The 11,291-nt window shown below is 40.5% G+C and overlaps 2 protein-coding genes across 3 annotated transcripts; one reads left to right on the top strand and one right to left on the bottom strand.

Annotated features, from left to right (window-relative positions):
- Positions 1–446: 446 nt before the first annotated feature.
- On the top strand, positions 447–7,151 carry LOC102705907 (long chain acyl-CoA synthetase 1). 2 transcript variants are annotated; one of them, XM_006653943.3, is made up of 20 exons: positions 447–538; positions 1,074–1,249; positions 2,812–2,875; positions 2,983–3,072; positions 3,204–3,260; positions 3,402–3,450; positions 3,581–3,657; positions 3,735–3,774; positions 3,866–3,960; positions 4,102–4,269; positions 4,391–4,501; positions 4,597–4,684; positions 4,766–4,832; positions 4,910–4,985; positions 5,099–5,216; positions 5,663–5,905; positions 5,979–6,118; positions 6,214–6,396; positions 6,753–6,872; positions 6,982–7,151. In XM_006653943.3, exons 2-20 carry the CDS (start codon positions 1,089–1,091, stop codon positions 7,042–7,044), a joined length of 2,010 nt encoding a protein of 669 aa, XP_006654006.1. In that variant the 5' UTR covers positions 447–538; positions 1,074–1,088; the 3' UTR covers positions 7,045–7,151. The 2 variants fall into 2 exon arrangements, with proteins under 2 accessions (XP_006654006.1, XP_015693140.1); XM_015837654.2 differs by having other exon boundaries at positions 461–538; positions 1,070–1,249.
- A 376-nt stretch (positions 7,152–7,527) lies between these two features.
- LOC102705623 (pentatricopeptide repeat-containing protein At3g48810-like) lies at positions 7,528–9,638 on the bottom strand. The gene has a single exon (XM_015837655.2). It carries the CDS (start codon positions 9,636–9,638, stop codon positions 7,728–7,730), a length of 1,911 nt encoding a protein of 636 aa, XP_015693141.2. The 3' UTR covers positions 7,528–7,727.
- Positions 9,639–11,291: the final 1,653 nt, after the last annotated feature.

The raw sequence follows: 11,291 nt of genomic DNA, 5'->3' as shown, positions 1-11,291 counted from the left end.
AGTTAGGAGAAAATTATAAAACAAATCTTTTACGTCTGCTTAGTCCATAATTAGCCTACTAATTGCATAGTTAGGGGACATGGAATCTTTGGACACCTAACGATGGATTAATTAGTCTCAAAAGATTTGTCTCGTGGTTTCTATAGAAGTTATGAAATTTGTTTTGTCATTCGTATCCGGAAACTTACTTTAACGTCCAATCAAACGTTCGACGTAACATAAAAAAATTTATTTCACTAACTAAACAACAGAGCCTCGTTAATCGTGTTGCTCACACGCTAAACACGTCAGAGCTTGATTTTATTTTTTTGGGGGAAAGTAATCTTCCCCAAACCCCTCCCTAAACATGGATCTAAGCTGTTTCAGCGCCGAGTCTAAACAGGGGGGGCCCCTCGATGATCCGTCCCAGCTTCTCTTCGCCATGTCTGCCTTGCATATATAGCCAAGCTCTTCTTCCTCCTCTTCTTCTCATCAGCCATCAGCAGGTTGCTACTGTCAGCTTCTTCTCAACTCAGCCCAAGAACTCTCTGCCTTCTCTGTAAGCTCTACTCTCTTCTGCAACTTTCCTTTGTTGCAAATCTCTCTCTCTCTCTCTCTCCTCTCTCTCTCTCTAACACATACACACACACATGAAGAAAGGGAAGAAAATCTAAACAGTAAGGCTGGCCTTTCCTGTTTATCGAAGAGTAATGTTTTGTTAAACAGGAAAGGGTGTTCCTTTCTGACTGCATTCAAGAAATTCGCCAAAAACTCGGTCAGGCATAAATGCTTAATAGTTCTTCACAACGATCCGGTTTTCTAATCACGAAATGTCAGAAAGATAAGTGTGAAACAGAGAGTCTTTCATCGCTTACTTTCTGTCAATTCGTTCTCTGCTTCGTGCCTTTTGCTTCCTCATCAGAAAAGTGATTATCAAACAATCGTTTCATTTCTTCCTTTGAGAAGTTGCATCAATTTGTTTTCATCCTCTTTTTGCTTGTGTTTGGGCCTATGCATTGATCAATTCAGTAGAGCAAGGAAGTAAAAGTTAAGATAAGTATCAGTTGCTTACCTTGATTCTGGTACAAAGGTAGGGATCAGTTTGGTTGATGGAGGGAGCTGGGAAGAAAGTTTTCACAGTTCAGGTGGAGGATGGAAAGCCCAGGAAGGATGGCCGGCCGGCGGTAGGGCCAGTGTTCCGGAGTGCACTGTCAAAGGATGGATTCCCTCCACTTGAGCCTGACATGAAAACCTCCTGGGATGTGTTCAGGTGCAGCATTTTAATCACCAACTTCACTTCTTTCTTCTTCCATTTGTTTTTCAGCTCTTTCATAGCATAGATTTCACTGTGGTATTTTTCTTCTGGGTTTGTCCATAATAGAGATTAAAGATTAAATTAGTGAGCACTACTCACCATACCAGAAGTGTTCTCCTGTTCCACACTGCACATGTGTGCAGTTGCTTTGCATGTTGAAAGAAAAGGAAAAATCTAAATTGAACACGGCAGTTTTTTTTTTTTGGTTTATGTATTGCTCGTGTTTATGTATTGAGGAAAAGTTTCTGATTTCGGGGGATGGACATAAGGGAAGTTTTTGAATATTCCTGGAGAAAAGGCATGGCTCAAGTTCAAGGGTTATGTGATGTTCTCTGTTTTTTTTTCCTCACTGACCTATCAAACTCTTCATTGGGTTATTAAGGTTTGCTGTGTACTGTGACAATCTTTTTGTGCCTTCCTCCCTTTTTCAACTACTTCTGCATAAAACCGTTTTAATTTAAAATGAAAATAAAACAGTAGATAGGTCCTAGTGTCAGACACGTAGAGGAAGAGCTAGTTAAAAACATACCGTGTCCAGTGCCAACAGGCATGTGTAATTGTGTCATGGAGAGAATTAGGCACACTTTACTTGGCACCTTGGTACATAGCCTGTGGGGTGCAGGATTACCCAAACCGCGGTTACCGCGGTGGTTTCGGTAAGCCGCGGTAACCGAGTTTAAATTTGAGGAGAATTTAAAATATTTGAGGAAAATTAATGAAAAAATATATGTTGTATATCTTGATATATACTGTAGTTTCGTAATAATAGATAGTAGGAATAGCTGTGACGTAACAATCAAAATGAAGTTATTGGTGTGAATTATTTGATGAAAGATGATATGACGGTGTATGTTGATATGTTACAATATCAAGAATTTAGAAAATGTCATATGAAACTTTTCTTGTTTCCCTATAACATGTCCTATTTTTCCTATGTTATAAATATAGTCACAAAATATTTTCCTATCTTTCATGTCTTTTTTTAGATTTTTTAAAGTTTTTTTTGCATTTGACATCACATTCGCGGTCTCTCGCGGTAACCGCGGTTTCGGCTACAAAAAACCGCGCGGGAAACTGCTGTAACCGCTGTTCTTATGTGTTGTTCTAGCAAGTAGTTATCGCGGTTACCGCGCGGTAACCACGACAAACCGCACGGTCCGCCACGAAAACCGCGCGAATTTAAATTCAAATTTTTGGATTCAAATTCATCGCAGTTTTTGCGATTACCGTGCGGTATTCGCGGGAGCGCGGTACCGCGGTTTTGGCGGCTTGCGCGGTAAGAGGAACCCTGGTGGGGTGTACAGAGCAATACCAAAATAAATGAGTCTAGATGTTAAATTTTCATCTAGTAAATTTAATGCAACATTGTAATCTCCTGCACATGCTAGAAGTTTTACTTGCAAGCAAAAATAAAACAACAGATTGTCACAAGAAGCATTAAAAAAAACCAAACTAGAAAAGAATACTTGCAACTAAGAAAAAGCTCAGTTTCCATCTTTTCTCTTATCTTCCTGCAGGGTCGCAGCAGGAAAGTACCCAGATAATCGGATGCTCGGATGGCGTCCGGTCAAAGATGGAGTGGTATTCCCACATGCAAAGTCTTGAAGATTTGATATCTGATCCATGTCTTATTCTCAGTTTTCTGAACTCCTGATGAAATCTTCTCCCTTGTTCTCTGTATCTTACAGATAGGACCATACATATGGAAATCATACAAGGAAGTGTATGATGAAGTCCTGCAAGCTGGCTCTGCTTTGCAGCATCTGGGGGTGAAGCCAGTAAGAACATGAACTTAATACAAAGTTCTCCACACAAAACAATACAACTACTCTTATGAACACAGATCGAATCAATTACATGAGTTATGATCTCATGGGCACTGATGCTCTTGTGCTTGATTTTATATCAGGGTTCCCGGATTGGAATTTATGGCTCAAACTGCCCTCAGTGGATAGTAGCAATGCAGGTAAACTTTGCAGAGTAGGGGCAATCTGAATTCTGAAAGATAGTTCCGATTTTCAACATAATATTTGTCTGAAAGATAATTTCAATCTTTCACATAACTTTATCATAATAAACTATTATAACTCCCTGATTAACAACGCAGGCTTGCAATGGTTACAGCTTAATCTGTGTCCCACTTTACGATACTTTAGGTAAGAAATTTCTAAACTGAAGCTCTTACAGTAAAATGTTTTGGATCAACTAATGCAGATATGATGCATAAATCTTTTGACTAGAAGTTATATTTTCCATTATCACTAACTACTATTCCATGTATCACAGGTGCGGGAGCTGTTGACTTCATTATTGACCATGCTGAAATAGATGTCGTCTTCGTTCAGGACAAGAAAATAAAAGAAGTACAGTTCATATAATTTAAGTTTATTGCACCTTTGTTCTGAATATAGCTTTGACTGAGAGAAATTTCTATTTGCAGGTACTCTCCCCAAATTGCAAGTCTGCTAAGAGGGTTAAAGGTAAGCAATGGTGTAGTAAAGTGACTCTGAATTATGATGTCACTATATGCTAAATATTCTAAAAGGAATCCCCACGAAAACATGTTTACAGCATTGGTGGCATTCACTTCGGGAACAAGTGAAGAAATCACAAGTGCTGACGACATTGGGATGAAGCTGTACTCATGGAATGATTTCTTAAAAATGGTAGGTATAGAAATTGCACACATTCACCATTCGTTAACCCAACTGACATACCAGTTTAAATTTATGTGGACTGCTAATTTGGTGGTAATGCTTGTGATGACTACATGTGTGTTGATAGAAAGTACTCAAATTGTGTTTCAGGGAAAGGATAATCCAGCCCAACCTTGTTCTCCAAAACCAAATGATACATGCACTATTATGTACACAAGTGGGACAAGTGGACAACCCAAAGGAGTCATGCTTAGCCATGAGAGTCATGCCATGTATGTAAAAGGGGTGGACCTCTTCATGGACCAGTTCGATGATAAGGTAACTCTTGCTATCCTTTGCTAGATATGGTGTTCTGAATAAAGTCATAAACCTAATGCCTGACCAATAGATGGTTCTACAAATGCATAATATAAACAAAAGTGTGGTTTTGTGTCTACAGATGACAACAGATGATGTGTTTCTTTCCTTTCTACCACTTGCTCACATCCTTGACCGCATGATCGAAGAGTATTTCTTTCACAAAGGAGCCTCAGTTGGCTATTACCATGGAGTGAGCAATTCCAGCACATAGTGTTCCAGCATTTCCATTCTTGAAGTGATCATCCTTAATTCAATATAACATGGTTGCATTTCTTCTTGGGTCAGGATTTGAATGCCTTGCGAGATGATCTCATGGAGCTAAAGCCAACTCTACTGGTTGGGGTGCCTCGAGTGTATGAAAAAATTTATGAAGGTGGGTCAAAAGTAAAAAAAAAATGGTGTTAATTAAGCTCATATGTTTATTAGCTTATAAGCTATTCATAACTGGCTCTAGGTATCTTAAAGGCCCTGTCAGAACTCCGACCACTCAGAAAGATAATTTTCAATGCGCTGTACAACCGGTAAGTTGACTAACATCACAAATTTCCTATGGCAGTAAAATATATTATGTATACTCAATGCAATAATTGTGATCCAGCAAACTGGCGAACATGAAAGCAGGCTTCACACATAAAACTGCTTCACCTTTTGCAGATATGCTGGCTTTCCGCAAGGTATGTTTTCTTGTAAACAACCTGTAGTCAAATTACTCCCAAACAAAAACAAAAACAGTAGCAATTTACTCAAATTTAATACCTGGCTCTTTGTTGCCATTTCCTTGCTTTAGGTCAAGGCAAGACTCGGTGGTCGTCTTCGCCTATTAATCTCTGGTGGGGCTCCCTTAAGTAATGAGATTGAAGAGTTCTTGAGAGTAACCAGCTGTGCATACTTCGTCCAAGGCTATGGTAATGCATATAGACATTTTCCACAAATCAAATTTCTCCTGTATATACAAAGTAACTGTTACCACAATACAATTTGTTTGATACTTAAAAGTATAAAAGGGAGTTTATACCTGCTAATAAAGTAAATAGTCCATAGAGACAAAAGTCTATTTTATTGTCAGCTGGAAGAGTTCAACTATGAACTCTATTTCTATCAGGAACAGGAATCAATTGGCCTGTTATAGCATTATCCATAAGAGAAGTGAATGCCTGTAAGCCAAGGTGGTCAGAGCCTTATCTAGTTTGAGTCTAGGTTTTACTTGTGGGCCGGTCAGCTGCATTCTTATACTTAAAATGATGATCTGAAATTCATATCCTCATAATATTCTGAATAAAAATGTCTGAGGTGTGAAATATCTGTCAGTCTATTAAAATGTACAATGTTAGATTTTGTGGTTTTTGCACAGGTTTAACAGAAACGCTGGGACCTAGCACGGTGTGTTACCCTGATGACATGTCCCTAATTGGAACTGTTGGTGTGGCTGCTACCTACACTGAATTGCGATTGGAAGAAGTGCCTGAGATGGGTTATGATCCACTTGGTACTCCTTCCCGTGGTGAAATCTGCGTCCGAGGAAACTTCTTCACTGGATATTATAAAGATCCTGAGCTCACAAATGAGGTCGTGACTGATGGATGGTTTCACACAGGTGAGAATCATGCTTTGTCAAAACTAGAAGATTGAGATAGGTTTCACATCCTGGCGCATTCTTTTTTTCTCAGGAGACATTGGAGAGATGAACTCAGATGGGATATTGAAGGTAATTGACCGAAAGAAAAACATATTCAAGCTGTCACAAGGGGAGTATGTTGCAGTTGAATACCTGGAGAAAGTATATGTTTTCCCTCCAACTGTTGAAGATGTAAGCTAAAAATCTAGTGCATGTAGCACAACCTTATAGTTTGAGCCATAGTTCCCTACAATTAAGTAATACTGTCATTTCTGCCCTTTTTCAAGATCTGGGTATATGGGGACAGCTTCAGATCAATGTTAGTGGCAGTTGTTAATCCACATGAAGAGAACACCATGAAATGGGCAGCTTCAAACGGCTTGAAGGGTTCTTTTGCTGAAATCTGCAAGACTGAAGGCCTTAAAGAGTATATCCTGAAAGAGCTGCAATCTGTTGCAGCCAAGAACAAGGTACATTTTTATTTAATTCCACTCTGGAAAAACCGAACATATTATTCCCTCCGTTTCAGATTATAAGACTTTCTGACCTTATCTAGATTCATATACGTGCTAATAAATCTAGACACATATACAAAACATATACATTGAGACATTGATGAATCTAGATAAAGCCCAGAAAGTCTTATAATCTGAAACAGAGGGAATACATGTTTCATCATGTTATCCCTTAAAATTATCCTGATGCTATGTTCAACATGGTTTTCTATAAGTTGGAATTAGAAAAAGAAGAGAACTCGGAAATTTCTTAGTTTTTGTTGATTCCTTGTTTTGAATGATGTTAACCCTCATTGCATGTAATCATTCAGCTACGAGGTTTTGAGTATGTCAAAGGTATAGTGTTGGACCATGTTCCCTTTGACATTGAAAGGGATTTGGTGACTGCAACAATGAAAAAGAGAAGAAACAACTTGCTAAAATATTATAAGGTAATACTTGTTTTTCTAACAGTATCTAATTCTTTAATGGGTTCTTTGCATGCCACGGAAATTCCTTGTTGCTGATGAGTAGTTCTAACCTTTTGTTCTTTATGTGCAGCCTGAGATTGAGAAAGTATACCAAAAACTAGAGGAACAGAGGGCTGCTGCCAAATCAAAGTAAAGAAAGTTCTTTGGACACAAGATGGAATGCCAGAATGCCATTGTAAATCTTCAATTGAACTTTAGTACTCAAGGTTACATGAATGCAATAAAATGTACATTGCGAGATGCCTTGTGTAGCTATTTCCTCACTTCATCTCTTCTTACATATATGGAATATATTATGGGTGCTACACGCCTGAACCATATACTTTGAGGATACTGAATGAGATATCAGGTGTCAAACATAAGTATTCTGACTAAAAATCCATGTTAAACCACCTGGTAAGGTAAAGTTTATGGTTGAAGCCTTTTGACCACTTGAGCAAGGCAGATATGTAAAAGGATAACATGTATAACAATATGTACTAGAAAATATGCAAGCAATATTCATACTTTTTGTTCAGGCGACAAGGAATGGGCTAGTGCTCCTTTGGGTGTTGTTTTGTAGTTTCTTGTACAGTGGAAACCTACCTCGGCTCAGGCCGGCATCAACAACTTCATTTGGCTTCCCTCTGCGCACCCCCCCCCCTCTCGGTTCTCGGGTAAAGTTTGTATTCTCTTTTTTCCGGAATCTTAGGATAACACCTCCAGATGCACCCTCGAAAATAATTTTGAAGAACATTAGAAGCAACTATCAGAGCGAATTTACTGCTTGTGATGTTGACCCTGAAGCCGTAACACAATTGAATTCTGACTTTACACTTACATATCTTCAACAATATACTTAAACAAGTGCATCGGTCCAATAGTGCCTATGTTTGTAAAAAGTCCACGAACCAAAACATTCCATGTTGCTTCATTCGGACAGATACCTTCACACAACATCTTTAGGAGGTAAACCATGGCATTTTCCAGCTTACCCTGATTGCAAAGCTCTGAGATCAGAATTGTATATGCAACCACGTTGCGAGGGCAGTTTGCTGCATTCATTCGCCCCAGGAGACAAGCAGCTGCCCTGATTTTCCCTTCCTTGCAATAAGCATGAACCATTGCATTGAAAGTGAATGCATCGGGTTGAATTCCTTGGACCATCATCCTCCCCAGAAGTAACACAGCCTGTTTATTCATGCACATTTGACACAAACCACTAATCACAGTGTTGTAAGTTACTAGACTTAACTCAATCCCATGATTAAGCATCTCAATCACCATTCCGAAAGCGTCTTCATGATTTTCCTCTCTGAAAAGACCATGAAGCAACTCATTGTAAGTCCTATCATTTGGATGGCATCCATGACTTCTCATCCCATGGAACACAGTCAACGCTCTCCCGACTCTTCCACAGTCGCACAGCCTCCCAATCAACATGTTGAATGTCACGGTGTTAGGAGGACAATTGTTCAGTAACATCTTATCGATAAGACTCTCTGCCTGATCAAACATCATCTTCTTGCATAACACATCGATCATGTTTGTGTAAACGACGACATTTGGCTTGCAACCAGAACTTGTCATCTCATTCCACATCAACATGGCACCATCCAAGTCTCCAGCTTTAGAAAAGCCATCAATGAGTGTAGAGTAGGTCATCACATTAGGAAAGGAGGCATTTATTTTCATGCTTTTGAAAAAAGCGAGTGCTCTCTTCAGATCACTAATGCAGCAAAGACCACGGATGAGAACATTGTAAGAGATTGTCGATGGCCGCAATCCTTCGTCCACCATCCAATGCCACATGGACAGCGCATCATGTACCTTTCCATCCTCAAAAAACCCTTTCACCAATGCAGTAAAAGTTAGAACATTTGGTGTGCATCCCACCCTTACCATCCTAGCCAAAACGGCACATGCCATCCTAATCTCCCTGGCCTTGCAAAATGCGTCGACTACAGTTGTGTAAGTGACGACATTTGGTTGCAATCCCCTCTGCACCATTTCGTTGACAACCGAGAACGCTTCCCGCATCCTGAACTCTCCACAAAGCGCGTAAACGACAGCATTGTACGATGCTTGCACCGGCATTGTCTCAGCCAAGAATCCCCTGGCCCCCTCCAACCTTCCCAGCTTGCACATACCCGAAACAATCGTCCCATGGCTCACCTCGTCCGGGTGGCACCCCTTCCTGGCCATTTCATCGAGCATCTTGCGCGCGGCATCGACCCGGTCGTTCTGGCACAACGCCCTGACGAGCAGGTTGTAAGTGTACACGTTGGGCTCGACGCCGGCCTTCCTCATGTTGTCGTAGACCGGCACGACCGCCCCGACGAGGTTCTCCCTGAGCAGCGCGTCGAGCAGGTGGTTGTAGACCCGCACGCCGGGCGCGCGGCAGCCGAGGTCGCGCGCGCGGTAGAACGTCTTGAGCGCGCGGTCGGCGGAGCCGGCGCGGGCGAAGGCAACGATGGCCGCGATGAGGGCGTCCTCGGTGCACGCCACCCCGCGCAGCCGCATCTCCTGCAGCGCGTACTGGACGCCCTCCACGTCGCCCGCCGCCGCCAGCCTCCTGACGGCCGCCTCATGGTGCCTCGCCGCGTCCGCGGAGCCAAGGTCTGCACGAGGCCGCTCAGTAGTGCGGAGCGGTTCCGCGGGGTGGCTCGACGCCGGCGCGGCGGAGATGAGGCGGCGGCGGCCGAGCCACCGGAGGGGGAGGCGGAGGCGGCATTTGGCCGAACGCATTCCGCGCACAGCGAGAGCTGCTCAGCGCGAACGCATGGCGCGGTGAGGGATGTGAAGTGGACTTTTTTTCCATTTCCACTATGGCCATATGGCCCACCATCCGATGAAGCTGCATAGAGATGAACTGAGGTCTACTCTAATTGGCCCAATTATGTTTAATCTGCTCGGCCCAATTATAGGCCACGAACAGCTCTACTCGGCCTAATGGCTCATATAAGGAATCTGGGCCAAGAACTAATCTTCTCCTAGGACCCATAAAAGGCTGGAATTTTGATATTTTAGTCTTTTTAAAAACTTATTTTATATATGGACTCTAGAAAAAATTATTGCATGAATAGATCTTTTTAACCGCGTCAATATCATTGGTACCGTCGATAAATAGGACGGCGCCAAATGATATTGGCGTCGTCCTTCAAATCATTATGGTATGCTAATGTGGCTATAAGACAGCGCCAACGATGTTAGCGTGGTCAAAAAGATTCATTCGTGTACTAAGTTTTTTAGGGGTTTATTTATAAAATAAGTTTTTAAAAGGACTAAAATGTCAAAATTACATAATAAAAAAAGGGCTAAGAAAAACTAATACTAATGGGTCAACTGAAACCCAAAAACGATGTAATCTTCATGAACAAGTTGTGCACCGACTTTGGTGGTGGATACAAATAGATGTGGAACCCAATTTGCTACAACAATGTACCTCCGGTTATTTGTTTTATGTCTTATTTAATTTTTTTGCAAATATATAAAATTATAATTGATACTTAAAGTTGCTTTAACAGTAAATTAAATCATAATAAATATTTAATAATTATATATATTTTGAATAAGACAAATAATTAAACATAAATCTTAAAATCAGCGACATCAAATAAAAGAAAATAGACTGTGTACTTGCTTGGGCCGCGTTCGGCAAAACCACCAATTTATTCAAATTCTTTTTTTTAATATGCACACATACCAAACTACTAAACGGTGTTTTTTTTGAAAATTTTCTATAGGAAAGTTGCTTTAAGATATTATATTAATCTATTTCTAATTTTTTAAATAATTATTAATTAATTGATCATATATTAATTTATTACCATGTTTACTACACCGCATAAATTATCCCCTATATTCTTTACGCCAAATGCGGCCTTAAGTCCCTGCAAGTTAGGACGTACAGACTAAGCAAATTATCGCACCAAAACGAGCATTTTGCAAGTTATACCTATTTGTACTCCACGAAACAAGTTTGTGCACTGTATTAATGTATTAGTAAATTGTTATTATTATTAGTTGAATTCTCCAAGATTCCGACCAAGCATTAAACTCTCACCTCGCAAAAAGAAAAGGCCATCTCTCTCACATGAAGCATTTACTACTGGTCATCACTCCAGGTCAACTCAGTCACGAGCGAATCAGCTACAGAAAGAGTTCTTCTGTACTAGTTTTATGTTACTAATAACATGTACAAGTTAGGTGGTGTTTAGTTGCCAAAATATTTTAGCAAAAACATCACATCGAACATTTGATCGGATGTCGGAAGGGGTTTTCGAACACGAATAAAAAAACAAATTTTAGATTTCGGCTGGAAACCGCTGAGACGAATTTTTTGAATCTAACTAATCCATCATTAACACATGTTGGTTACTGTAGCACTTATAGCTAATC

The sequence above is a fragment of the Oryza brachyantha genome, chromosome 5, assembly GCF_000231095.2.
Source record: "Oryza brachyantha chromosome 5, ObraRS2, whole genome shotgun sequence".
Lineage (NCBI taxonomy): Eukaryota > Viridiplantae > Streptophyta > Magnoliopsida > Poales > Poaceae > Oryza > Oryza brachyantha.
Note: the sequence above shows the minus strand (reverse complement) of the source record. Positions and strands in the feature narration are given on the sequence as shown.

Bases quoted from the DNA above. Each gene is read 5' to 3' on its own strand.
- LOC102705907 (XM_006653943.3), top strand. From the start codon at position 1,089: ATGGAGGGAGCTGGGAAGAAAGTTTTCACAGTTCAGGTGGAGGATGGA. The intron at 2,876-2,982 runs GTATTCCCACAT...TGTATCTTACAG, and splicing joins GTCCGGTCAAAGATGGAGTG to ATAGGACCATACATATGGAA. The intron at 3,073-3,203 runs GTAAGAACATGA...ATTTTATATCAG, and splicing joins AGCATCTGGGGGTGAAGCCA to GGTTCCCGGATTGGAATTTA.
- LOC102705623 (XM_015837655.2), bottom strand. From the start codon at position 9,638: ATGCGTTCGGCCAAATGCCGCCTCCGCCTCCCCCTCCGGTGGCTCGGC.